This window comes from Natator depressus, chromosome 2 (assembly GCF_965152275.1).
Source record: "Natator depressus isolate rNatDep1 chromosome 2, rNatDep2.hap1, whole genome shotgun sequence".
In the NCBI taxonomy this organism is placed as follows: Eukaryota; Metazoa; Chordata; order Testudines; family Cheloniidae; genus Natator; species Natator depressus.
Window position 1 is genome coordinate 20868395 of NC_134235.1, and position 26187 is coordinate 20894581.

Sequence of the window (26187 nt, forward strand, 5' to 3'; positions counted from 1 at the left end):
AAAGAACCATCCCTGCCGACAAATGTGCCTTTTGTATTCTCAGCAGAGCAAACAAAAACTGATTGTACCTTGAGACTCAGCTATATTCTCAACTACAGATAGCCCCTCCAAGTCAGGGGGTGAGGTACATTGGTGGAGCACCAGGGGAAGCTTCCACTGCCACTACTCACATCATTCTTGTTGGGTGGCAAGTTGGAGGATATCAGTCCCTCCCATGAACAGAAGTTGGTCCAATAAGATGTTACCTCACCTACCCTGTCTCTCTCAATCTTTTCAGAAGCTAATATTTGTAAATAGGCTCATTTCTAACAGCATGATGCATTCTCCAGTGGTACAGAATTTTTGTCCTTCCATTTGCAGCTTGTGACCCAAATAACAAGCGTCTCCGTCAAATAAAGGATCAAATTCTAACGGATTCCAAGTACAACGCCAAGATCCTTTTCCAGCTTCTCTTGGATACAGCACAGTTTGAGTTCATCTTGAAAGAGGTAACATGTCAGTGACAGCTATTTTTTTAAAAATTATTTCCCCTCAACTGTGACATAGTGCTGAGGAACGGGCATTGAATGCTGATAGAACAATTACAACTGTATGATCCGCTAATATCAGCAAATGAGTCTCCTGCTTGTTGACCTGGGTTTTCAATCCAAGAGAGGCAGATTCTGCAACTTGGAATTGCCTTGTGCATGTCTCTCTCAGTGGTTGCCAAATTTCATTCTCAGCCAACACACATTTGCTAAGCATATTGGTTTATCTGACTGATAACTGGCGAACTAGAAGCTGACTAGGAGAAGGTGCATAATTCTTATCTTAGTATATTTTCTTCTTTTAGGCTTTATTTTAACCAAAGGACAGTTGGGGCTGATTATGCAAAGAGCACTCTAGTAGGAAGTCACTTACACCTATATAAAGTGGGTATAAAATACAACTATTTTGATTTGGTAGTATTTTGCACTCCCAGCACTGATTCAGGAAAGCATTTAACTGCATGCTTTCCTGAACCCCAGTTTCCCTTTACATAGGTATGAATCTTTACACAAGATGTAAAGCAATGGGGAATCAGGCTCTCATAGTATTTCTGCAAATAAAAACTTAGTAGATCTTTCTGTTAGTGACCAAAAAATCAACAGTACGTCTGACATAAGCACACTTTACCATACAATGTAACCAGCATTTTTTTTGTTACATAGCTGCACTCAAAAACAAAACAATGTAAAACATCAGAGCCTACAAATCCACTCAGTCCTACTTCTTGTTCAGACAATCGCTAAGACAAACAAGTCCGTTTACATTTGCAGAAGATAATGCTGCCCTCTTCTTATTTACAAAGTCACCAGAAAGTGAGAACAAGCATTTGCATGGCACTTTTGTAGCCAGCATGGCAAGGTGTTTATTTACCAGATATGCTAAACATTCATATGCCCCTTCATGCTTTAGCCACCATTCCAGAGGACATGCTTCCATGCTGATGACACTTGTTAAAAAAATAGTGCATTAATGACATTTGTGACTGAACTCCTTGTGGGAGAATTATGTCCTCTGCTCTGTTTTACCTGGATTCTGTCATATATTTCATGTTCTAGCAGTCTCAGATGATGACCCAATACATGTTGTTCATTTTAAGAACTTTCACTGCAGATTTTACAAAACACAAAGAACAATAAAATTGTTTACAATATCATCTGAAAATGAGAACAGGCATTCTCGTGGCACTGCTGTAGCTGGCGTCATAAGATATTTACGTGCCAGATGCACTCAAGATTCATATGTCGCTTCATGCTTCAACCACTGTTCCAGGTGAGATTTCTAAAGGTAGCTACAGCACTTAACCCAAGGTTTAAGAATCTGAGGTGCCTTCCAAAATCTGAGAGGGATGAGGTGTGGAGCATGCTTTCAGAAGTCTTAAAAGAGCAACACTCCTATGTGGAAATGACAGAACCCGAACCACCAAAAAAGGAAATCAACCTTCTGCTGGTGGCATCTGGCTCAGATAATGAAAACGAATATGCGTCAATCCACACTGCTATGGATCGTTATCAAGCAGAACCCATCATCAGCATGGATGTGTGTCCCCTGGAATGGTGGTTGAAGCATGAAGGGACATATGAATCTTCAACGCATCTGGCACCTAAATATCTTGCGACGCCGGCTACAACAGTGCCATGAGAATGCCTGTTCTCACTTTCAGGTAACGTTTTAAATAAGAAGTGGGCAGCATTATCTCCTGCAAATGTAAACAAACTTGTTTGTCAGAGCAATTGGCTGAACGAGAAGTAGGACTGAGTGGACTTGCAGGCTCTAAAATTTTACATTGTTTTATTTTTGAATGCAGGTTTTTTTTTTACATAATTCTACATTTGTAAGTTCAACTTTCATGATAAAGAGATTGCACTACAGTACTGGTATTAGGTGAATTGAAAAATACTATTTATTTTGTTTTTTTTACAGTGCAAATACCTGTAATCAAAATAAATATAAAGTGAGCACTGTACACTTTGTATTGTGTGTTGTAATTGAAATCAATATATTTGAAAATGTAGAAAACATCCAAAATATTTAAATAAATGGTATTTTATTATTGTTTAATAGTGCTGTTAATCATGATTAATTTTTTAATCACTTGCCAGCCCTATTTAAAATTGAATGATATTGCAGTTTGTATTAGTGCCAAATTCATAAACTGAAGGTTTCATTTTTCAATAGATGTTCAAGCAGATGCTGTCAGAAAAGCAGGCTAAATGGGAGAGCTATAAAAAGGAAGGGTCTGAAAGGATGACTGAACTTGCTGATGTCTTTTCAGGAGTTAAACCTCTTACAAGAGTGGAGAAAAATGGTAATTTAAATTAAATGAATAAATGGAATGAGCATGTTTTGTATTTTGGGGGTGAGGGGAGAGGTAATACTGAAAATAAATGTTTATGGGATATTAATCACAGGAAAAACTTTCTCCTTCGTTGTTGTGAACCCAACACCATATAACCAGAAACTGAAACAGTCCTGGCTACTTTCACTATAAAAACATAGCATAAAGGAAAACCTAAACAAGCAGCATCATTGATGGTAAATGCGTTTGTAAAGCCTGAAATAATTAAAACAAAGACAATCTACATTAGTATTGGTGCTGCAGCTTACAAATTATTTTAAAATATTATGTGAGACTTTTATGTTGACAATACCCCTTTAAAATCACATGTTGAGAGGTTGGGATTTTAAAAGCAAAATGTAGAATCTTAGTTTATTTACTATATGTTTTAGAAAAGATTAATATTTTTAGTATTAAAGGCAAGTCATGTGTTTTATTAATAGATCTTCAGTTGTGTTTGTGGGGATTAACCGTCACTAACTTAAAATTTTCCTTTTTCCTGGTTAAACAGAAAACCTGCAGGCTTGGTTTAGAGAGATCTCCAAGCAAATAATGTCTTTAAACTATGATGACTCCACTGCAGCAGGCAGAAAAACTGTACAACTGATACAGGCATTGGAAGAGGTAAAGACAGGGACTCTGGAGCCATATTGTGTAGCATCTTTGGAAAACACATTTGATAAGCTTATGTTGGCCTTTCAACCAGATAGATCACAACATGCTTTTCTAACTTAAACCCCTTATACAAATACAGGCCCCGATTCTGAATCCACTCCATGTGATCATAAGAGTTCATCTGATTGCAGGATAAGGGCTATAAAGGAATCAATTTTCTTCCCATTAAGTTCAGTAGCCTTTGAGACAAAATAAAACTAATGTTAAACAGTACTTGGTAGTGCTACACATCAGTTTAGGAAAGGATGTGAAAATCCACTTGAAACTGCATGGGGAAATTTAGGAGGCAAAAGAGAAATATCCATAGTAGAATTTGGCCAGGACACAAGAACAAACACCTTTACCCATTTTTTCAGGAAGTAAAAGACACTTCAGCATGGTGTCTCAGAGTACTTCCAAGGTATTTAGGCACTTGTTAAATGAAACTGCTTCCTTGGTGACATTCCAAAGTAAGAGAGGGTTTTGATCAATGTTGTGTTTGTTTTAGCAAGAAAAATATTGTAAACTTAGTGAATCTTTTTTGTCAAATCGTCTGAGGAGGAAAGAAAAAAGACGAATGGAGACTTTGTTTTAACACAGGTCCAAGAATTTCACCAGCTGGAATCTAATCTGCAAGTTTGTCAGTTTCTTGCTGATACCCGCAAGTTTCTCCATCAGATGATCCGAACAATCAACATTAAAGAAGAGGTCTTGATCACCATGCAGATAGTTGGTGATCTTTCTTATGCTTGGCAGTTAATTGACAGGTATGTTACCAGGGTTTGTTTGTTTTTAATTCAATCTTGTGTTCCTTTTATTTAATTTCATCCCATTTATCATTCTTGAAGTATGTCCTCTTCCATTCAAGAGAAATTGTATGCATGTAAGTTCCTAACTTCACACACAACTTGCAAATGCTGTTAACTCTTGCAACTTGTTCTAAGTAGCAATGCCTAGGGCCCATTTTATGAGGTGCTGAGCAGTCAACTCCCGTTGCCTTGAATGAGAATTATGGGCCCTTGTTGGGCTTGTTTCTAGGAGAGGGTTACATGATGCTACAATTTTGCTATCTATTCTTAACCCAATTATAACAGCCTTGAAGATTAAAATGGACCAAGGTTTAGCCTGTTAAGTGGTTTCCAGATAACAGGGATCCAGATTTTTCCCCGGGTTGTTTTGCTTTGACCAAAAACAAATGGACAAACCATTGTCACAAGAGTATAAGTGGCGCATCGCTGCACTGGGTGTTACTGAGTGTCTGACACTCTTATCTTGTTGCACCACTTACCTTACATTGACTGAACTGTTGCCCCAAAAGGCATCTCTGTTGGCCAAGTTCATTCGTGGTGTAACTCCACTGACTCCATGTGCAGTTTCTGCATCAGGCTGTGGTACAAGAGAGAAATAGTCTGAGATGATGAACCTGATATTTTAACTTTTTTTTTCAGCTTCACATCTATCATGCAGGAAAGCATAAGAGCCAGCCCATCAATGGTAACTAAACTCAGAGCTACTTTCCTAAAGGTAAGCGTGAATGAAATGAATGACTCCTACTTTATCATTGAAGATATACCAACAATATGATTCCATGTATAACTCATCTGTTAATTAGACCTTAGCGTTTATCTGTATACATGACCTCTCATACATGACCATACATGTTTAGATGTGAATAGTTCCGATTACTGTTACTTTTCATAGATTAATAAAATGACTCAAATTTTTTTTAAATACAGGTTGGGCATAATTTTATATATGGAATACACCCAGGCATAGTAATAATTAATTATTCATATTAATAAATACCTAGTACTTTCATCAGTAGATTTCAAAATGGGGTCAGTCTCATATTCCCATTTTGCAGGTGGAGAAAAAATGAAATGACTTGCCCCACAGAAATGAAATGACTTGCCCTCGGTCACCCAACAGGCCAGTGGCACACCCAGGAATAGAACCCTGGTCTTCTGAGGTGAAGTCCAGTGCTCTACCTTCTAAGCCACACTGAATCCCTAACAATTAGTCCAGTTATCTAGTAACATTAGCTGGAGACATTGGTGTTTTTAGTGAACACAGATGTGGCTCTCTGTGCAGGAACTAGAGGAGGCTGAATGTATGATGGCAGCAATGTTGCCGATGCACTTAACCTGCCATAAGGCAGATCTGACATCAGTTTAGAAGGATACCTTTTCACCACAGTATTAAGAATGGGAAATGTTCTTGATTGAGGAAAATGAATACATGGGGCAGGAGGACGAGACCATAAGAAAATAAAATGCTTTATTCTGTCTGTGATCTGCAAACCACCAAAACAAGAACAAATGAATGTAGGGTCATCAGCTTCAAAAGTGTTTTTTCTTAAAAGATATTTTAGCAGGAGAAAATGATGTTGGTGTATCATTGCTCTTTAGCAGGAGAATGACAGCTTGAATTCTGGATTTTAGAGGCTCATGAGGAATTAGAGATTTTTAAATTGTATATTTGGTAACAGAATCTCAAAATGAGGCAGTTAAAGTTTTTTATAAATTTTATTTCTAGCTTGCATCTGCTCTTGACTTGCCACTGCTTCGTATTAATCAAGCAAACAGCCCTGACCTTCTCAGTGTATCACAGTATTACTCTGGCGAGTTGGTTTCCTATGTAAGAAAGGTATGCATTTGTTGTAATTGTTTCATTCCTGAATTGCTTTTGCTAATACTTAAGAATTATCCATTGAGTCTGTGTCGTTTTCTTCTGTGAAGGTTCTGCAGATCATTCCAGAAAGCATGTTTACTTCCCTTCTCAAAATTATAAAACTTCAGACTCATGATATTATCGAAGTACCTACTCGGCTCGACAAAGACAAACTACGAGATTATGCTCAGCTTGGACCACGATATGAGGTGCAGTTAAACTTCAGAATACTGAAAAGTACAATTTATAGCAGCTAAACTTAGCCCTGGTGTAAGTAAATGCAACTCTATTGAAGTCACCTGTTCCCACTAGAGCTGGACTTGTCCACTGAGTAAGAATTTAAGTTGACTAGTGTTGGAATGAGTGAATCCCAGATTTCCTGGCAACTAACTAGTCATTTTTGTTCTACTGAAAACTCATAATAGAAAGGTTAAAAGTATGGATCTCTGTAGAAGAGGGGAATAAATTAAACTGTGGTGGTTTAAAACACCTCAGACACTCAGGTTAATTTTTCCAGACCTGAGGAAGAGCTCTGTGGAGCTCAAAAGCTTGTCCCTTCCACAAACAGAAGTTGGTCTAGTAAAAGATATTACCTCACCCACTTTGTCTCTCAGTTTTCAGTTAATAGGAGTCACCAGCATGAAAAAACCCATCACCACTGGTCACAACAGAGAGGTTAAGGACTGAATGGGCCATCAGGACTAAGCTACCCTCTGGCCCTCAGATGTGAAGTCAAGATTGAGGCATGTGGACGATGTGACATAGAGAAACTTGTGTTGCTATTTGGATCGAAGCTGTTCTGTGGATAGAGGACGTAATTCTCCACTGCCGACAGTTTGGCAACTTTCACAAACACTAAAATCACTTCCTTTAAAATATAACTATAGATAAGCACTGTAATATACACTGTGTCCTTCAGAGTAGCAGCCATGTTAGTCTGTATCCGCAAAAAGAACAGGAGTACTTGTGGCACCTTAGAGACTAACAAATTTATTTGAGCATAAGCTTTCGTGGGCTACAGCCCACTTCATCGGATGCATAGAATGGAACATATAGTAAGAACACACACACACACACACACACACACACACACACACACACACCCCCCCATGAAAAGGTGGAGTAAGAGGCTAGCTAATTAAGATGAGCTATTAGCAGCAGGAGAAAAAAATATTTCTCCTGCTGATAATAGCTCATCTTAATTAATTAGCCTCTTACTCCACCTTTTCATGGTGTGTGTGTATATTCTTACTATATGTTCCATTCTATGCATCCGATGAAGTGGGCTATAGCCCACGAAAGCTTATGCTCAAATAAATTTGTTTAGTCTCTAAGGTGCCACAAGTACTTCTGTTCTTTTTACTGTGTCCTTCCTGCAGTTTTTACCAAAACTCTCACTGACCTCAGCAGGAGCTCCATGTGCAACACGACAGCATGTGGCCTAAAGTATAAATCTCTCACATAGTCATTGCATCTGATTGATGCTTTCAGTCAAGGTCTACCCTGACATCTGAAATCTGCATTATTTTCATGTAACTTATACAAACGTCTGGTGCATTCACATTAAGCTGAAATTCAGATTGGCATACTGGGTTTAGTCACCATCTTTAAACCTTAAGATAGAGGAGGTTTTGTTTTGTTTTGGTTTTGTTTTTTCAAGTAGTAATTCCTCTTCCTTCCCATCCCTCCTCAAAATGCTCTTCTTCCGCAAAGCCTTCAGTAATGACTTCTTCACAACCCTGTTGTCTCAACTAGCTTCTAAGCTCTTTCAGGAAAAAGTCTGCCTTACTTGATCATGCAGTGCTAAGCACATGCATACTCTCTATCTGATTATTAATAGTAGTGCACTAGAAATGTAAAAATTGTACCGTTGACCAAAATCACTAAATTCTATTAAGTCAACAGGAGTGTTGTCTGAATAAGGACTGCTGGATTGGGCCTGTTGCTGGCAACAGTCACTACTGTGAAATGACATTTTAAAAACAGTTTATTTAAAGCAGTGTCACCATTTTGACTCCCAAACAATTGCGTCCATTTTACATAACTTTGAATTGTGTACCTAGACAGAGCAAGGCATCTACCTGTCATTCGTGCCTTTTGAAAATCTCCCTGATAGTTATTAAGCCTCTAAGAAACACCTTTGTTTCTTGGTTTGCTCGTAAAAGACCCACCTGAATTTACATGAAAGGAAAAACTAATCCATTTTGATGTAAATCACATCTATTAAAAAGTGCGACAATGACTTTGCTGTAAAATAGGAAATTCGCACTTAACAAGAATTGATTTGATTAGTTATTTCATTTTGCAGTGATTGTACCTGAACTATTGTTACATTTTAATTATTAGTTTCCTTTCTTCTCATTAAAGGTTGCCAAGCTAACCCATGCTATTTCAATTTTCACCGAAGGTATCCTTATGATGAAAACTACTTTGGTTGGTATCATCAAGGTAATGTCACAGTGGATGTAACTCTTTGAAAGCATTTAGCACTTAACCATAACATTCTCAAAAATCAGCACTCAAACAAGCTTACAAGGCAAAAACAAAGAGAAACAGGAAATAGTTTGACCAAAGTTTTCAAACCTGAGTGCCTAAAGTTGGACACCTAAATAAATGGCCTAAGTTTTAGAGGTGCTGAATGCCCACAACTCCAACTGAGCACAGACTTGCCAAGGGCTTTAGTATTTGGTGCATTTATTCTACATTTAATCTTATTGTAAAGCAGTGGCTCTCAAACTTTTTTACTGGTGACCCCTTTCACATAGCAAGCCTCTGAGTGCGACCCCCCCCCCCCTTATAAATTAAGAACACTTTTTTATATATTTAACACCATTATAAATGCTGGCGGCAAAACAGGGTTTGGGATGGAGGTTGACAGCTCGCGACCTCCTGTGTAATAACCTTGTGACCCCCTGAGGAGACCTGACCCCTAGTTTGAGAACCCTTGCTGTAAAGCCTTTTTAAAGAACAGTTTCTTCATCTGAGTGGGATCCATTCTTCCTACATAAAGAACAAGTCTACTGCCAGCAGTGTCGAGACAATAGAAACTTCTTACGTGTGCTCTGCTGTGCCGCATGTATAACATCCCCTTCCCAAAGGTCATCAACAGTGTTTAAAGTTAGGAGGTTGAGCATAAACCCCTTGATTTAAAGAAGTAACTCTATTAGCTCGAAGTATTAGAAGTTATTCTCTTGTGGACCAGCCTTTAGAGGAGGCGCATAATACACAGTTCACCAGTGTTTGATAAGCTCGCTTGCTGCCACACTTCATGCCATGATCATTTAAAAGTAATTTGTTTCTTAGATTAAATACTTGTATGTTTAGTAAATCCTTTTTTCTGACTTTCTGAGGAATCTTGTGTTTCTTTTTACCCAGGTGGATCCAAAGCAGTTGTTAGAGGATGGAATAAGGAAGGAGCTAGTCAAACGAGTAGCTCTGGCTCTTCACAGGGGACTCACCTTTAACCCTAGAGCCAAGGTGCTGTACAAGTAGAGTTGGTTTTGTTACTTTCTTTCTGTATGTGAACTTGAGTGGAACTTGCTGTACTGGACCTTTTCAAATAGCTTCTAGCTTTGTACACATAGGTTTGTGTATTGTAGGTAATGAATATCTTAAAGCATTTCATATTATCTTTAAGAAGTTTAATGTGAAATTGAAATACAGCTAACTGAAATCATACATCATTAAGGGAATCTGTAAGAGTAGATATAAGTTGTGCAACAAATTTGTTTTAAATTCCTTTCTTCACTTACCTACCAACCCAGAGTTCAGAGTTCTTTGTTTTCCTGCAACTGCTGATAATATAACTCAGCCCACATAAAGGGTCTATCTAAGAAAAACAGTTCCCTGCGCTGCTTTAGGTGGTGGTGAAGCACTCAATTGTTCCTGGAAAGGGAGATTTAGTAATCTGGACATGACTCTTGGAAGTTGTGAACATTTCAGTTCATATTATGATTGTGTTAATAAATTGAATTTTCAACTAACCTTTGATAAGTTTCTTAAAACAGTTCACTTCTGGTGCCCATATGCCCTTTAGATTGGCACGGTATGAAAGCCTAAATAGACCACATTTTGAACTTTTGTTAGGTTGTTTTCCACTGTAACATTTAAAAACAAGTCATTATCCATTCCTTTTGTATCCTGCATCTTCAGGATTCTTTAATTGATCTCCTTTTCTACAGCCAAGTGAACTGATGCCAAAACTGAAAGACATGGCAGCTACCATGGACGGATTCCATCGATCTTTTGAGTACATCCAGGATTATGTCAACATTTATGGTTTAAAGATTTGGCAAGAAGAAGTGTCCCGCATTATCAACTATAACGTGGAACAGGAGTGCAATAACTTCCTAAGAACAAAGGTACAGTGATGCTGGTTGATCAAGATTGTTACAGTTCATAAATGTCTTTAAATTTGGACGTTCATGCCACATGAGTGAATGTGTAATTAATTATGCACGCTCCATCCAGACAAAATTGAGATTGATTATCAACTTCTTATGCTGGACACGCAGAAGGAAAAAAAATTGGTGCTTTTTTGGCTTGTTCAGAGATCCGGACACCACTATGCAAAGCACTGTACACACACGAAGCAAAATAATGGTCACTTCCCCAAAGATCTTATAGTTTGAGACTATTTTAAAATACAGTTATAAAACAATAAAATCAAGAATAACCCTTCCTCTCCTCCCTACACCCTGCCCGAAAAAACAAGAAATATTAACTGAAATGTAACAGAAAATAAACCAAATGAGCCTAGCCCTTATTTAACCCCCATATCCTAGAAGAATAGATAGGCTGCACTGGATACGGCTGCTACCTGATCATCATGACAAAATCTGGAGAGCTGCCAAGACCCCCAGTTGTGACCATAGTTAGCAAGAGGGCAAATGCATACTCTGTATAAAAGCAGAAGATATAATCTTCTAGTGTTACTTGTCCTTATTCATGTTAGCCCCATTCTTCCTTACCACTTCTCTTTGATCTCTCTTGTACAGATTCCTGTTCACTGTTGTTTTTCAAGAAAAGCAAAATAATTCTCTGAAGCCAAATTGAAAGGGACCAAGGATAGAATTGAAAAATTATTCTAAAATGTGTTTTTCAGATTCAAGACTGGCAAAGTATATACCAGTCCACCCATATTCCAATACCCAAATTCACACCAGTGGATGAATCTATAACATTTATTGGTCGACTTTGCAGAGAAATACTGAGGATCACAGACCCGAAGTGAGTACCATATGTCTCAAACTGCATTATAGTTCATGCACTGCATTATTTGAATCCCCTTTTTGTAATGCTGACGTATTTGCTCCCTTGTAATCGGTATATATTTTCCTTGGTGGTGGTCTCTGCTGTTTAAATATTCAGAAGAAAGAACTTTCCCAAATCTATCCTGTACTTTTAAGATTAGCCCAGGAACAATGCTTTAAAGTGTTACCGAAAAAAAAACAAAAACAGATGACACGGACCCAGTAAGGGTGGCAGGATTTGGCATCGGAGAGAGTGCCCAGAGATCGTCTGGTACCTATGGCCAGTTCATGTCTAATGTCTCTCTGAGTAACTTAACTTGTTACCTAGGTCTGTAGCACTTCCTGGGGTACCCAGGGTTGTGAGTCACCTCACTACCACCTGTTCTTAGCATGAGGAAGCCTTGTTTATGCCTGTTTTGGGTCAGTTCCCCAGCTCTATCAGCCTCTGGCAACATGAGCACGGCCTCCGCAGGCCCTGCTCTCTCTGTACAGGTTAACGGTATGCACACTCCAACCCCTGATTCTTCTTAGCATCTCCCTGGAGTGCCTAGCCGCTGTTCCACTGGACACTCACAGAATTACCAGATCCTGTTTCCAAAGGAAGAGTACAGCATAGTTTACCAGTTCCACCGTAGAACACAGCTCTGTTTGACACACAGCCCTTAGATTTGTTTGTAGAGAAATTAAGTGTATGTTTATTTAACCAAGAACAGAGATTCAAATGTTAGTGAGCAGAAATATTGGAAACAGACGATTACATGTAAAATAAAATCATAACACGCATACTAGAGACTAAACTTAACTAACAAGACACTGTCATGTCATATAGAGCAAAAGCTCACCCTAAATCCTTCCAGCATATTGACAGCCAGACTTCGCTGTGATCTTCCATTCATGAGACAAGCACTCTGTCCTCTTACCTCCTCAGTGCAAAGCTGCAGAGTTTATCTCTGTCTCTGCAGTTATAGTCGAAAAATCCAGTGTCGGCACTTACAAACGGATAACCCCAGCTTCTTCTGTTTTCCTCTTTAGGATATCCCCTGGAAATTCTGCAGTCATGTGCTTGGCATTTTGCTCAGACTGTAAATAGGAATTCATTGTAAAGTATATGATACTCAATTACATGTAGACAGACAATGGAGAAACATCGTGTACATGAAAGAAACCTGTTTCTCACCTTTTGGTGATTAGCCCCAAGCCACAGACCTTAACAACATAATTTTCTGTGTGTGTGTATACACACACAACTCCTTATCTATCATCCATACATACATTTCACAACAATTGAGGATCAGTGTGTTGCAGGCTTTCATTAGAAACCTTACATGACATAGTTTAGTGAACTAGTATATAGATACCAGACCCAAGGGATCCATGTAACCCTTATGCACTTATGTGCCCTCTGCTAATTGGCACCAAGAGATTCTGGGGCACAAGGGCCTCTTAGAAACTGCACCTAGCACTTCTAAAAAAGTTGTTTTGTTTCTGAATTTTTCTTTAGAGTCACTTGTTACATTGACCAAATGAACACATGGTATGATATGAAAACTCATCAGGAAGTAACTAACAGTCGCCTCTTCTCAGAGATTCAAGACACTTTAGGCACTTTCGGTCTGAATGGTCTAGACAGACTGCTCTGTTTCATGATTGTGAAGGAGCTGCAGGTAACGTTTGAGCTTCCATTTTTAAGGAACATTCTGTCTTAGTGCTCAGTAATTTGTTTTAGTGGCCATTTGCCACTTAAAAACCAATACTGTAATGTTTGATCACGCTTGCCAGCCTTTTATAAGAAGAGTTTTTGTGTCAAACACATTTGAATCCAAACAGGTATTCTTCACAAAGATAAAATCCTAGATATCAGATGGACGAAATGTCAGAGCTGTTGCTTTGGTTTAAGTGCTGTTACAGTAGTTTACAGGTTAAATGTGTGACGTGTGGGGAGTAAGTACTAGAGGGGTATCGTTTTGGTGTCCTGGTATAATTTAATGTTGACCTTGGGTCAACCTCTGTTTTTTTTTCTTTTTTTTTTTTTTCCTTCAAAAAATTGGATTCTTTGTGCTTAGCTGAATGGTATATTGTTTTTACTAAATAAGTAAGGTGTCAATTCTACATAATCTTTTTCTGACGACATCCATACTTGAAATCAAGTCCTTTATTCAAATAACTCCAAAGCAGCTTAAATTAATACTATGGTCTGGCAAAAAATGAATGAAACATTTTAATGCATAAGTGAAATGGGAACTTCTTCAAAAGCTAAATAAGGTAAGCAAAAGGTTGGTTCCTCAAGAATTATTCACTAATGGGAGCAGCAGGTTGGTGTCCTAATACCAGTGAAGTAGAAAGATTAACCATGATATTCTTTAGCCTTGTGTCCGGGAGAATTTTCCTACCCTACTCTCCCTATAACAACAAAATTGCTGTTAAAAAATGTTGATCTCATTGCTATAATCCCTATATTGTGCTACTAAGATAAAGCATATTTTGTGTGTATGTAATATCTGCTCATTTGTTTTTAGAATTTCCTCAGTATGTTTCAGAAAAATATACAAAGAGACAGAACTGTACAGGAAGCATTAAGATCTCTTATGAATGTGGTCAGCCCTCTCAAAGGAATTGTAGGTAAGTGCCTCAGATGCAGGCTTCTGGAAAGCTAGTTGTTATAGGATTTCTGAATGTACTTACTCGACGTTTCTTTGTTGCAGCAAATTCTAGCAAAATTTATTCTGCAGCAGTTGCCAAAACTCAGAAGATCTGGGCTGTATATCTTGATGCCATAATGAAGGTACATTTGTTATAACTTTTTTTTTCCACTGCTGAGCACAGTGCACTTCAGGAATTGTGGTATTTGTTATTGGGACATTACCCAGGGTACAATCTGGATTGATGAACAGCTGTCCCGCCTCAGTTCTCCAACCTGGGGTGCTTTTTACACTGTTTCACTGTGAGATTACTACTCCTGGTCTACTCACACACAGCCTCCGGTACGTAAGTTACTCCCAGTTATACTTTGAGTGCTATAACCAGCCACTCATGCATTACATAGCAGAGCAACACCAGCAAATTCCCAGTCCCAGACATTCCCCATAATTTTGTATTGCCTAGCTCTCTCCTTGATACAATACAAGTTCATATAAAGTCCATCATTTTATTAATAGAAAATTATATGCACAAATCCTCTTATCCCAAATGGAGTTTCTCAAACTCTTCAATCCCAAGCACGCTGGTTTAGATAAAACAATAAAACCAAGCTTATTAAGTACAAAAGATAGATTTTAAGTGATTACAAGTAAGGAGGCATAAAAATCAGAATTGGTTACATGAAAATAAAAGTAAAACACGACTAATCCCTAACTTAACAAGGTAAGTGAATTCAAAGCAAAATTCACCACATTTCAGTATTCTTACTGGCTGAATTCCTTTCAGTCAGGATCCCTCCCCCAGTCCAGTGCTGCTTCCTTTGTTCTTCAAGTGTTGTTGATGCCATGAGTAGAGAGAAAGGGAGGAATCATTTGGGGCATCTGCTCCTCTTTCTTATAGCTTTTTCTCTTCTTTGAGAATCATCTCCAGCTGAAGTTCAGGAGACAGAAAGTCTGTGTGGACGGGAACCCTCAGCTGACTTTTTGTCAAGATGTAGATTTTCACCCACATCCTCTTTCCTGCCAAAAAATGGCCACTTAACCAGGCAATGGTCAATTTGATTTTGTTGACACCTGGCTGATGCATTGGCTAACCTTTGTCTTTGGGGAACTGGTTTGTGGCTGCTCCCTCCAGACTTGGAACAAGTCTTGGTAATACCATACAGGGGAATCTTATAACTTTACATGTGGTGTTGCCGCACATATTATACCAGGACAATAATGATCAGCAAATTATGAGTTTTCAAATAAGACATACTTTGTGCAATATTTATCATAGTCTTGTAAAAGGGGTGAACATAGGGGTACAGACTGTCACAGTTACATATTTTAATGTAATTATTTTAGAAAAGTAGAATCGGTAATTGTTCTGCCTCTTCCAGTGATCCTGTAGTGTATTACACGTTAAGCAGGACTGAGCCAAGTCAGTAATGGGATGGGAGTTCTCTAAGGAAATCCCAAGGTGCTGCCTAAAGTGGTGCTGGTGAATCTTTTCTTTGTTAGTATTTCCAAATCACTTAGCTGCATTGCTAGAGGTGCTGTGTTTCTGAAAGGCAAAACCTATACCTTGGCCGCTTGCGGTCATTAGTGATCCCATGGCATTTTCTGCAAGGGGAGGGGTACTCAGCCCTGGTGTCTGGGCCAAATACCAACTTGAGCAATAACACTTTCTGGCTTAAAATAACTTCTTCAGCTTCAGGCATAAAGCAGGATCTCTCAGAGCTGCTTTCATCACAATGGTGACGCATTCGACAGTTTTCAAGTGCTTATGCTTGCGGTTTGTTGTAGCTCTGTCCAGGGATCTCTTGATGGTATCCAAAAGTTTTTATGTTTGACCCGCTAAACTCTAACAAACACCTCTTTTCCCTGTCTTGCTGACTTTTATATGTCTGGGGGTGTTTTGCTAGTGTACATTTTACCATAATCAATGACCCCATGAGTCTATTATTAAACACATATGAGACTCAAACTGCAAAGTGACTTAAAGATCAATGAAGACTGCAGGAAACTAGAGGAGATTAAGTATTTGGGCGAGGGAATAAACAGCACAGATACAAAATCAGATGACATAAGCAACTAGTTACATCCCTCACGTCACGGGTCTTTTCATCTTGTCTCCTTAATACTTTCTTTTGTCATATATCCAAGCAGTATACGTGGCACAGGTCAAGGAGGGATCAGGATGAAGAGTACAGGAGGGGAGATGTGCTTTGAAACTCTTGCTATATTGAGAAATGGCCCATAGTATGAAAACACTTGAGAATCACTAGTTCAAATTTCTGTCTTAAACTACTCTCTAATGCAGCTGCTCTGGTCTATAGAAAGGCCGCTACATTTCACCTAGATGCAGGGTGCAACTTCGTTGGTGGGCAGATGCTTGATATATAAAATAGTTTATCAGTTTGTAAAGGATTAAGTCTCTCTGGATATAAGGCTTTGTATAAATGTAAGTGGTTACTGTTAAACGTGTTTTCTCTCTGTTTTTTGAAAAATTAAACATTGTTTTCACTACTTCCTTATTTATTTATTTATTTATTTTTCCCTTTACAGGTTGGTCAGATGCAAATTTTAAGACGGCAAATTACCAATGAATTAAATTACTCCTGCAGGTTCGACTCCAAGCATTTGGCAGCCGCTCTGGAAAATCTCAATAAGTAAGAAGCAGCATGCTTTGATAGCATTATAGGTGGTGGTGATCGCTGTTGTGAATTGAGCCAAATTAAAAAAAAAAAAGGGGGGGGGGGCAAATTTTTGGCAGTTTCGTATTCAGATAACTACTGGCAAAGTCAGAAACAATAGTTGCCATGACTAGCTGTTAATTTAAATGCCAATAAAAAGATACAGTTTTTGAATATATTCAATATTTGGATATATGTGAAATGCAAGTCAAACTTAGATAAGAGATGTAAAAATGTCACCATATTCTGTGCTTTCTCACTTCTTCTAATTGTGCAGATCCTGGCTGGTGCTAACACTGAAATACATGCCCTTAGTAAAAGGAGCATCTGAAAAACTGAGAGCAGTTTATTTTTCTTTGATTATTGCTTGTAACAATTTCCAAAGAGTCTATATCTGCAACTTTTTACTTTGTTAATATGACCTGTTTCTCAATTGCAGTATGACTTCAGGCTTGCCTATTATTATTATTATTATTTATTATTTTAACTGAACTGTCCATTTATAATGAAATAGATAAAGTTGATCTCTATCCTTTTGCCATTTTAGAGCAATCTTGGCTGACATTGAAGCCCATTATCAGAATCCGTCATTGCCTTACCCTAAAGAAGACAACACACTTTTGTATGAAATCACAGCCTATCTGGAAGCAGCTGGCATTCATAACCCATTGAATAAGGTCTGATACATGCTATTGTGTGATATTAGCCAATACATACATTAAGTTCTGATACAAATAAGGTCTATGTTATTTTGGTTTCCTCGTGTAGCTTCTGTTGATAAGCATGTAAACACTGTGTGTTCCTTTTTCTTCCCAGATATATATAACTACGAAACGACTCCCATATTTCCCCACAGTCAACTTCCTATTTCTGATTGCCCAGCTGCCAAAACTTCAGTACAACAAAAATCTAGGTATTGTATATATTGTTATTACATAAATACAGTTGGACTCTATGTAAATTTAGATGTATTCAAGATATTCGGCTCTTGACTTAAAATGTATGGGCTAGATTTTTTGTTTTTATATATAGCACAAACCAGACCCTCTCTGGCCTCTCTATGTACAACTCCATTTATAACTTACTGTTTAACTGCAATATGTAAGTTGTGATGTGACAGAGGACCTCTTTGTAAATATTTAACAGTGATAATTGAATGTACAAGGCCAAACACAATATAGGTAATATGCACAACCATCTGCTTCACCTAACATGAGTAAAGTAATGCAGAAAATGTATTACTATCCATTAGCTACGGGGTTCTGCTAATGTGGCAGAGAACTTGGATACTAGAAGTACATCTTAAATAGATGGGGAGGTAAGTTTTGAGATTTCATCTTGACCTTTGGAACTGTGAGCCTGATCCAAACCCCATTTTAGTCAATGGAAAGGCTTCAGTTGACTTAATTGGGTTTTGGATTGGGCCCTACAGGATGGGGGGAAGAGTGCAGGAGAAAATAAGAATATGGCTCCTCATTCTTTAGATTTAGGTGGCCGTAAGCCCTGTATCTCCCCTCCTCCTAACCCCTTTTCTCTAAAAATCTACACCCCAGTTAGAAACTTACCTCTTTCAAGCTCTTCCTATTGGTTAGTTTAAAACTACCTAACTTGGGATCTAGTTCCTTGGAGTTGTATGACTGTTAACTAGAGTGAAAAGCCATGTCTTCAGCCCCGTATGAATTACAAGGTGGAGAGGGCCCTTCAGGATTTGGAGTGGCTGGGGTTGGATTTGACAAGGTTGATCTGATGCCCCCAAACCCGGGGACCAACATATGAAAAGTAAAAACAGGAATAGCATGAAGCCTCTTGAGAATAACTCTTGTTTGGCTGTGATATAAAGGATGTTTTTGTGAAAATAGAGGGGAAAATGTGGTGGTTTCCTTTCAGGAATGGTGTGCAAAAAGCCAGCAGATCCAATTGACTGGCCCCCTTTAGTGCTTGGGCTCCTCACTCTGTTGAAACAGTTTCATTCACGATACACTGAACAATTTCTGGCTCTGATTGGTCAGTTTATTCGCTCAACAATGGAGCAGTGCACAAGGTATCTCTTTTCACATTTATTTTAATGTCCCCTTTTGTGTAGGACTTTCAGTTTATTTGAACATTCTTTTTTTTTTTTTAAGTCTGTAATTTGATTAGAATATGTTTAATCATATATTTAGGTGTCATGTCCTAGTCTCTGTTTTGTGTGTGTGGTGATATCCCACAGCACACTGACCTACATGAATAAATATTATGTGGGAGGTTGGTATTTTTTTTAACAAAACTTACCTTAGCTAGTCAAAAAGACAATGTCCAGCTGCATGAGTTTCATTTGTGTGTGTGTGTGTGTGCGCATTTGTGTATTATAGCCAGAAGATACCAGAAATGCCTGCTGATGTAGTGGGTGCCCTTATGTTCCTAGAAGATTATGTTCGTTATACAAAGTTACCAAGAAGGGTAAGTAAGAAAACTTGGATTCAGCATGGTGTTGGGAGAGCATTAAAATACACCATATCCTCAACTAGCGTAAACTGGCATCAAAACCGAAGGAAGTACATGGGTTTACACCAGCTGGGGATCTGGCCTATTATCTTCAAAGTATTCTACTGTTAGTCAAAAGCCCTGGCTGTAGATTTTTACTGCTTACGTTTTCCAATCATTAGTTGTAATGGGAGCCTGGAATTGGGTGGTCAATACAATAGATGCTTTTCCTGTTATTGGGGACTAGCCTTCATGTGCGTTTTCATCTGTCCTTTTTAAAAGGTTACTTAATCCTCAGAGTCCTTTATTAAAAGAGCTAATTTTGGTTTATGCTGATGTTATGAATAGTGGTGGTCATGCCTAGCAGTTTCACCCAGGATCAGGGTATCTCTTTGTCAAGACTGACCAGTTAGGCATGTCAAACAAGTGTATCAAGTCCTCATCAGTGCTCAGCATAAGGAACCTTAAAGGACATATAAAAGTGAAAAAAATCTTCTGTCTGCGAATAGGTCACTGTGAAGCCTTTGTCCATACCATCCAGAAATCGCTTGATTAGCAACTCTGTGTGTCAGTCCGATTGCTTTATACCATTGCTCCCATCTCTGTCACATCATCCCCACTTTGAAGGGTCATTTAGCTACTATTTCAACTTTCTGTGAACTTCAGGACAAGAATTCGCTTTCTGCTCATCCCATCTTCTAGTGATTGCGTTTGTGAGGGACATGTTACATTAAAAAAAAAAAAAAGACAGTGGTGGTCATGGGATATTTTGCACTCTGAAATGAGGATTATGAGATAAATTGGGTGATGTTTGGGTTCTAAATCGAGAGCCATGGGTTTGGATGGTTTCTAAATTTGGCAAAACAAATTCTTCAATAACAGATTTTACCTAAGGCAATGAAGCCTCCTTCTCAGCCTCTTGATACCAATAAACTAAAGTTTCACATGAAAGGCAGCCATGACAATTTGGATTTATAAAGTTAACTTTGCAGTTTACTATGACTCCAATAATTTATTCATCGCATGATGCAGTTCTGCATCTCACTGCAAGCTGTGTCTAATACCATTTTCTATAAACTGTAACACAAGTAACAAGTTGAAAAGTGCGGGGAAGTTGCTGTTTCTGGGAAAGGGCATTGCTAAGCAGTGCTCCTGAGTCAAAGATATAGAATATTCCTCTCCAGATTATCTCCTGTTGTTTCTGCCACTTTGCACTGCCTGGCTGGCATAGCCTGACCTAGATCTCCCTGATGTTGGGGCATGAGGTTGCAGAGCAGAGTGCACCAGTGCTCTGCCAATTCTCAACTACTGTATGTGTCCCATAGGGACAACAGACAATTGGTATAAGTTAGAGCATCTCAGGGGATGTTCTAACTTAAGCTGGAGCTACTTACAGCTCCCTGAAACTGTACCCAAACTCCTGTGCCAAGCAGATGTCTGTAGGAAAGAATCTGGGTCTCCGAGTGTGTATATATAGTAGAAACCCAGCTAGTCCACAGTGATAACATTGAGCATTTACTTAGTGGGGGACCTACATGTAATATCCATGGGCAGCGTTGTTTGCTGTGTTCATGGCTGGATGTTGCTATGGAATACTTAAGAGTTACTGTTCTCTGTTTCTTTAGGTTGTTGAAGCACATGTGCCTAATTTCATTTTTGATGAATTCAGAACAGTTCTGTAAATGCGGAAATAAGAATGAGCCTTCTTGCAATTACAAAACAAGTGAACTTGGAGAGGGCAGAGGAAGGAAAAAAATAGCACTTCAGAGCTATGTGTTTTCTGTGTCTAGGGGAATAACCACAAAGGTCTGAATAAAATGTAACTGTCAGCACTAGTCCATGTAACTAATCTTGTTTAAATCATGATATCATATGCAATTTCTATCACATCCAAGCAGCACACATTTTGTACTGCATATTATAAATGCTGTATGTAATTGTTTATGTACAAAATCATTTAGTTTTATGTTCTAAAGAACTATTTGTGGAAGTTTGACTTTTGTATCACAAGTAAAATAATATGGAAAGCAATGGATTTGGATTTTTTCACGTATGATGAGTTCCCCACTCAGTACCATCTAGAAGATGAACACACATTGGAAGAGGATTTAGGCCCTGATTTAGGCCTTGCACTGCTAAAGTCAGTGGTAGCTTTGTCCTTGACCTCAGTGAGCAAAGGATCAGGTCCTCAAAGAAATACAGTCTATTAGTGAAGGTTCCTGACTTGCTCCAGCACTCAGATGTCCACCTCCCTGGGAGTGCAGATCCAAAGAGAGATTATGAAATTCGCCCCCTCCCTCAAGGTGGAGAGAGGTGTATACACTTCTTATTTTCCCCCTCACCCCCTCTCCCCAGTTAGAAATTACAGAAACTGGGTTCAATAATAAAACAAATTTTACTAACTATAAAATGCAGATTTTGAGTGGTAAAAGGGGTAACAAACAGAACAAAGCAGATTACTAAGCAAATGAAATCAAACACACACACACTAAGCTAGTTTCACTAAAGAAATTGGTTACAAATAGTATTTCTCACCCTAGATATTGTTGCAGGCAATTTGCAACGTTTCAGTGGGTTAGAATTCCAGTTATATTCCTTTTCAGACTGGACCCCTGTCTCAGTCTGGACTCCCCCCTTGCCTTCCTTTTTGCAGTCTCTCGGGCAGACAGGCCATGGAGAGGAGGTGTCCTGTTTTGTCTTCTTCCCCACCCCCCCTTAAATAGGGTTTACATAAGGTGGGAATCCTTTGTCTCCCAAACTTGACCCTCCCCCCCCCCCCCCCCCTTTCTTGGAAAGTTACAAGAAGTTCCAGGTAATGTTTTAGTATCAGGTGACAAGACCACCTGACTGTAGGATCACAGAGTCCATGAGTCAGTGGCAGTATGGAGAGTCTGCAGGAAGGCCAAGCTTTTCACAGTTCATTGTCATTGCTGATAGGCCATCCGCCCGTCTGGCTTTTCCATTTTTGTACCTGAAGTGTTAGCAGTGGGTGTCACCCAAAGTAGCATAGTTGAAATACAGATACATAGTCAATATTCCTAACTTTGGATACAGAAATGATACATACAAATTGGATAATCACGTTAAGTAAATCATATCCTTTCCAATGATATATCACATAAACCATCTTGCATAAAGTATATCTCAGTTATGTCATTCGTATAGTAAGCATATTTTCATAAAGAGTATGGAATGACACATCACAATTCCCCAGCAGATATTTTAAGTCTCAAATATTTGTTTTGTTGTAATGATGACCTCTTCTTGTTTTAATTGATAATACAGAAAAAGCTTTTTTAACCGGCATGTCGGGGGAACAGGGGGTGCCAGTAAATTAAAAATGCTGGTTAACTCAGGGGGAGGGGTTTGAAGTGCGGGGTAGGGGTGCAGGGCTGGGCTGTGGGAGGGGCTGTGGGGCACGGGCTCTGGGAAGGAATTTGAGTCCAGAAGGGGCTCGGGGTGCCGGATGGGGGGCAGCGCTCACCTCCGGCAGCTCCCCGCTAGCAGCTCCCTGTCCCTGCTGCTCCTGGCCGAGGCGCAGCCAGGTGGCTCTGCAAGCAGGCACGCTGCCTCCATCCGCAGGCACCGCCCCCCGCAGCTCCCAAGGGGAGCACTTGGGGAGGGGGGAAGGAGGCAGCGTGCCTGCAGAGCTGCCTGGCCGTGCCTCTGCCAGCAACAGCAGGGACAGGGAACTGCTTGCGGGAAGCCGCCAGAGGTGAGCGCCTGTGCCCCAACCCCCTTCCTCAAGCCCCCTCCCAGAGCACAACCCGCAGCCCCTCCCCAGCCCCCTGCCAGCCCCGCACCAACCGCACTATAAACCGGACTTTCAGTGCAGATCAGAAATGCCATTTTATAGAACTTGCCAGTTGGTGAAGTGCTGCATAAAAGAGCTTTTACTGTAGCTGTTAAGTAATAGAAAGACCGCCGTTGATGATAATGTCCGAAATAATTTTAACAAAAAACATGAGACTTTGATATCAACATTGCTTGTGAAAATAATATGTTTAAAAAATTTGGTTTGTTTCTAGGTGGCCTCATTCTACTTTGATTTATTCCTGGTTTATCCTAATACAATAGGATTGAAATCAGTGCAGTTAAAATGGTGCAAAACTGCTACAAGTGAGATCAGAATCAGTCCCAAGGTATTTTTAAAGTATTTTCCACTTTAAACAATTATTTTTAAATGTGTAAAGAAGCAGTTGCAGTTATGCAGTTATAGAAACACATCAGCGGGTATATATATATACAGTCTTTGGAACAAGTGTCACTTCCGTGAATGATAAGGTTTTTGTCCTTGTCTCAGTAAACTTGAGGAATTAGGGTTTACATTCATTAGAACTGGTTTAACAAAATACTGTTTTAAATGCCATATTAAAAGCTGAGAAATGTTCTAAGTTTATAGTCTCCATGCACTTTTTCAATAAAATTGTTCATAAAAAGAAAGTTAATAGTTCTCACTCAGGGTTACCTTAGCTATTGCAGTAATTTCCCAAATATAAGGGGGAAACTGTGCTATCCCAGACACCTTTTTGTGGCCTCTGCTAACACATGTTGAGTGGAGGATTGTGAATTCCAGTGCGGTTTGATTGTGGCAGTTAGGCACTTAAGTCATTTTGTGAATCGAGCTCATTGTGACTTATGAATTGAATACAAAGCACTTGCATACACTCCAGAGATGGGATTAATTCAGTGACCATCCCTCAGTATTGTCATTGTGGTCAGAATTAAACTACCAATTCCATAAAGAGAGTACTGTAGCTGGTATTTGTAATATTTAAATGTTTTGTACATTAATTAATAGGGGTAGGATAGCCCTAGCAGGTAGGAACAAAACTGCTTACATTTTCCAGTCATTAGTACTACCCTCTGGTGTAGCTGATACTAATGTCCTCCTCAAAATAATATCCAGCTGCTAGAGGCCCAGCTTCTTGTGATGTCTGTGTAAGTGCAGTACCTGCCAGAGGTTTGTGGCAAAACAGCATCAGAGTGGGAGAGGGATACCCCAGGCTGGTGGGATAGAGGGCTCAGTGGTTCCACAGTTTAGGTTGCACCCTGGAGACCCTGTCATACCCACCCAAACAGGGGCACCGGAACAGGGGGGGCCAAGGGTCCATGGCCCTCCCACTTTTTGAAAGTGGATGGGCCTGCCCCTCCACTTTTCACCACAGGCTCAGCCCTCCTGCCCCTCCTCTTTCCCCCGAGCCCTGCCCCCCAGCCAGGCTGAAAGTAGAGCCCGGCCTGGGAGCTTGGACAGCTGTGGGGAGCCGTGAACCCTCCACCTGCCCAGGGTGGGTGGGGGCCTGAGAGCAGGCCCTTTAGGTGCCTAAATGCCACAATCAAACCCCACTGGAATTCACAATCCTCCACTCAGCTACTGCCAAACACTGTAGGTGCCTAAGTGCCAAGCGAGTTTAAATTTTTACAGTAAAAGTTCCCAAGGCATCTATGTTCTACCTCTAGGCATGCACACTGCAGCCCCATGCCTGGCATCCAGCTGTCTATGCTCCAGAATGATTCACAACCTGGGGGGAGGTAAATATTCCTTTGCCTGTGGGGCCCAATCCAGGAAGAATAACTGAGTTACATGAATGATTCTTCAACCACTCATGAGCCATCAATAGGGAAGCTCCATCCAATTCCCCACAGCTCCTCAGCCTTACACCCCAGAACTGTATCATCTAACACTGGTTAGAAGCCTGACCAGTGTATGCTCATTACCCAGTCTGCCCCTCCCTGAATGTGGAGAGAACACACAGTAGGCTTTGTAAACTGAGCTGAGTTTTCCCAAGCACTTCAGCCAAAAAACACTGTTTTAGGTAAGCTATAAAACAGATTTATTAACTACAGAAAGATAGATTTTAAGTGATTATAAGTAGCAGGCATAGAAGTCAGAGTTGATTATCTAAGAGATAGGTAGATTGATGAGATAGGATAGAATGGATTTCCAATTGAAAGATTAGGAGTACTTGTGGCACCTTTCATTCAGATTACATTACTAGGAAGAATTTCATAATATTTAACTTACAATTTATTTTTGTTCAGGTTCATCCCATTATTCCTACTTAAATGCCCTTTTATCACCCTATCAAATTTCTTTCCGTTCTTGGTGTTTGCACCTTTCATAAATTAGTGCATGGTTGCCATATGCACCATCAGTTTTTGTGCTGATTACACACTCTGAATACTGAACCAGCTTTATGCTATAATCTATGACATCATAGTTAACTCATGAAAATTCTCATTTCCTGCACAGTGTGGCATAAGCACTTCCTATTGCAAGAGAGTAAGACCATGACAGAATTTTTGTTCAGGTGAGATCTATATTCTCTCATACTCAGAATTCTCCTATTCATAGTATCATCTCTAGGTTTGTGCCTAATTTCAAGTCACCCCCCCCACCCCGAAATAAAACAAAAAACAAAAAAAACATGAGAGATTCAGAAGTTCAACTCAAACGCAAAATTGATTTTTCTCTTCTCGTAGTCAGTATTCCTTTAAAGAGCATTTATCATCTCATTGGTTAAAATCAATGATCAGTATGGTATGTTAATTATCTCTATAATGCTCAAATTGAAGAATTTAGATATGTCCAGTTTTTCCTCATTGAAATGTATAAATGTAATTTAATAAGCCGACCAAAGTGAGTCCCTAAGCTCAACTCAGCGGTGTTCCCCGTCCCAGATCTCACCTCTGACCCTTTCCATGTTGTTATTGTTATGGTTAGGTCTGAGACCCTGACTGTTCTTCACCACTCTGACAGCTATAGCCTTTTCTATGAGTTAGGAGAAACTCCCCCTAGTAAGCTTGGACATTTTAATTGGCAGAGGCTGTCAGTTTGTCCTGAGTCTGAGACTGATCCGCAGTTCAGTGAAGTCAATAGCAGAATTTCCATTGATCTCACTGGGGAATCATAGAACTGGAAGGGACCTTGAGAGGTCATCTAGTCCAGTCCCCTGCACTCAAGGCAGGAC

General features: G+C 39.5%; 1 protein-coding gene across 2 annotated transcripts in view; it reads left to right on the top strand.

The window, feature by feature from the left end:
- The window catches only part of WASHC5 (WASH complex subunit 5), a 34890-nt gene extending 12983 nt beyond the window's left edge, over positions 1-21907 (top strand). For both annotated transcript variants that reach the window (XM_074943859.1, XM_074943858.1), the window contains 20 exons: positions 361-488; positions 2704-2833; positions 3375-3487; positions 4118-4284; positions 4966-5041; positions 6053-6163; positions 6256-6396; positions 8555-8635; positions 9563-9664; positions 10369-10548; positions 11292-11416; positions 12941-13103; positions 13956-14058; positions 14142-14221; positions 16626-16729; positions 17301-17430; positions 17570-17666; positions 18641-18794; positions 19105-19192; positions 20842-21907. In XM_074943859.1, the coding sequence (XP_074799960.1) occupies positions 361-488; positions 2704-2833; positions 3375-3487; positions 4118-4284; positions 4966-5041; positions 6053-6163; positions 6256-6396; positions 8555-8635; positions 9563-9664; positions 10369-10548; positions 11292-11416; positions 12941-13103; positions 13956-14058; positions 14142-14221; positions 16626-16729; positions 17301-17430; positions 17570-17666; positions 18641-18794; positions 19105-19192; positions 20842-20898 (2330 nt within the window). In that variant the 3' untranslated portion in view covers positions 20899-21907. The remainder of the gene's footprint in view (positions 1-360; positions 489-2703; positions 2834-3374; positions 3488-4117; positions 4285-4965; positions 5042-6052; positions 6164-6255; positions 6397-8554; positions 8636-9562; positions 9665-10368; positions 10549-11291; positions 11417-12940; positions 13104-13955; positions 14059-14141; positions 14222-16625; positions 16730-17300; positions 17431-17569; positions 17667-18640; positions 18795-19104; positions 19193-20841) is intronic.
- The last annotated feature ends 4280 nt before the right edge of the window (positions 21908-26187 follow it).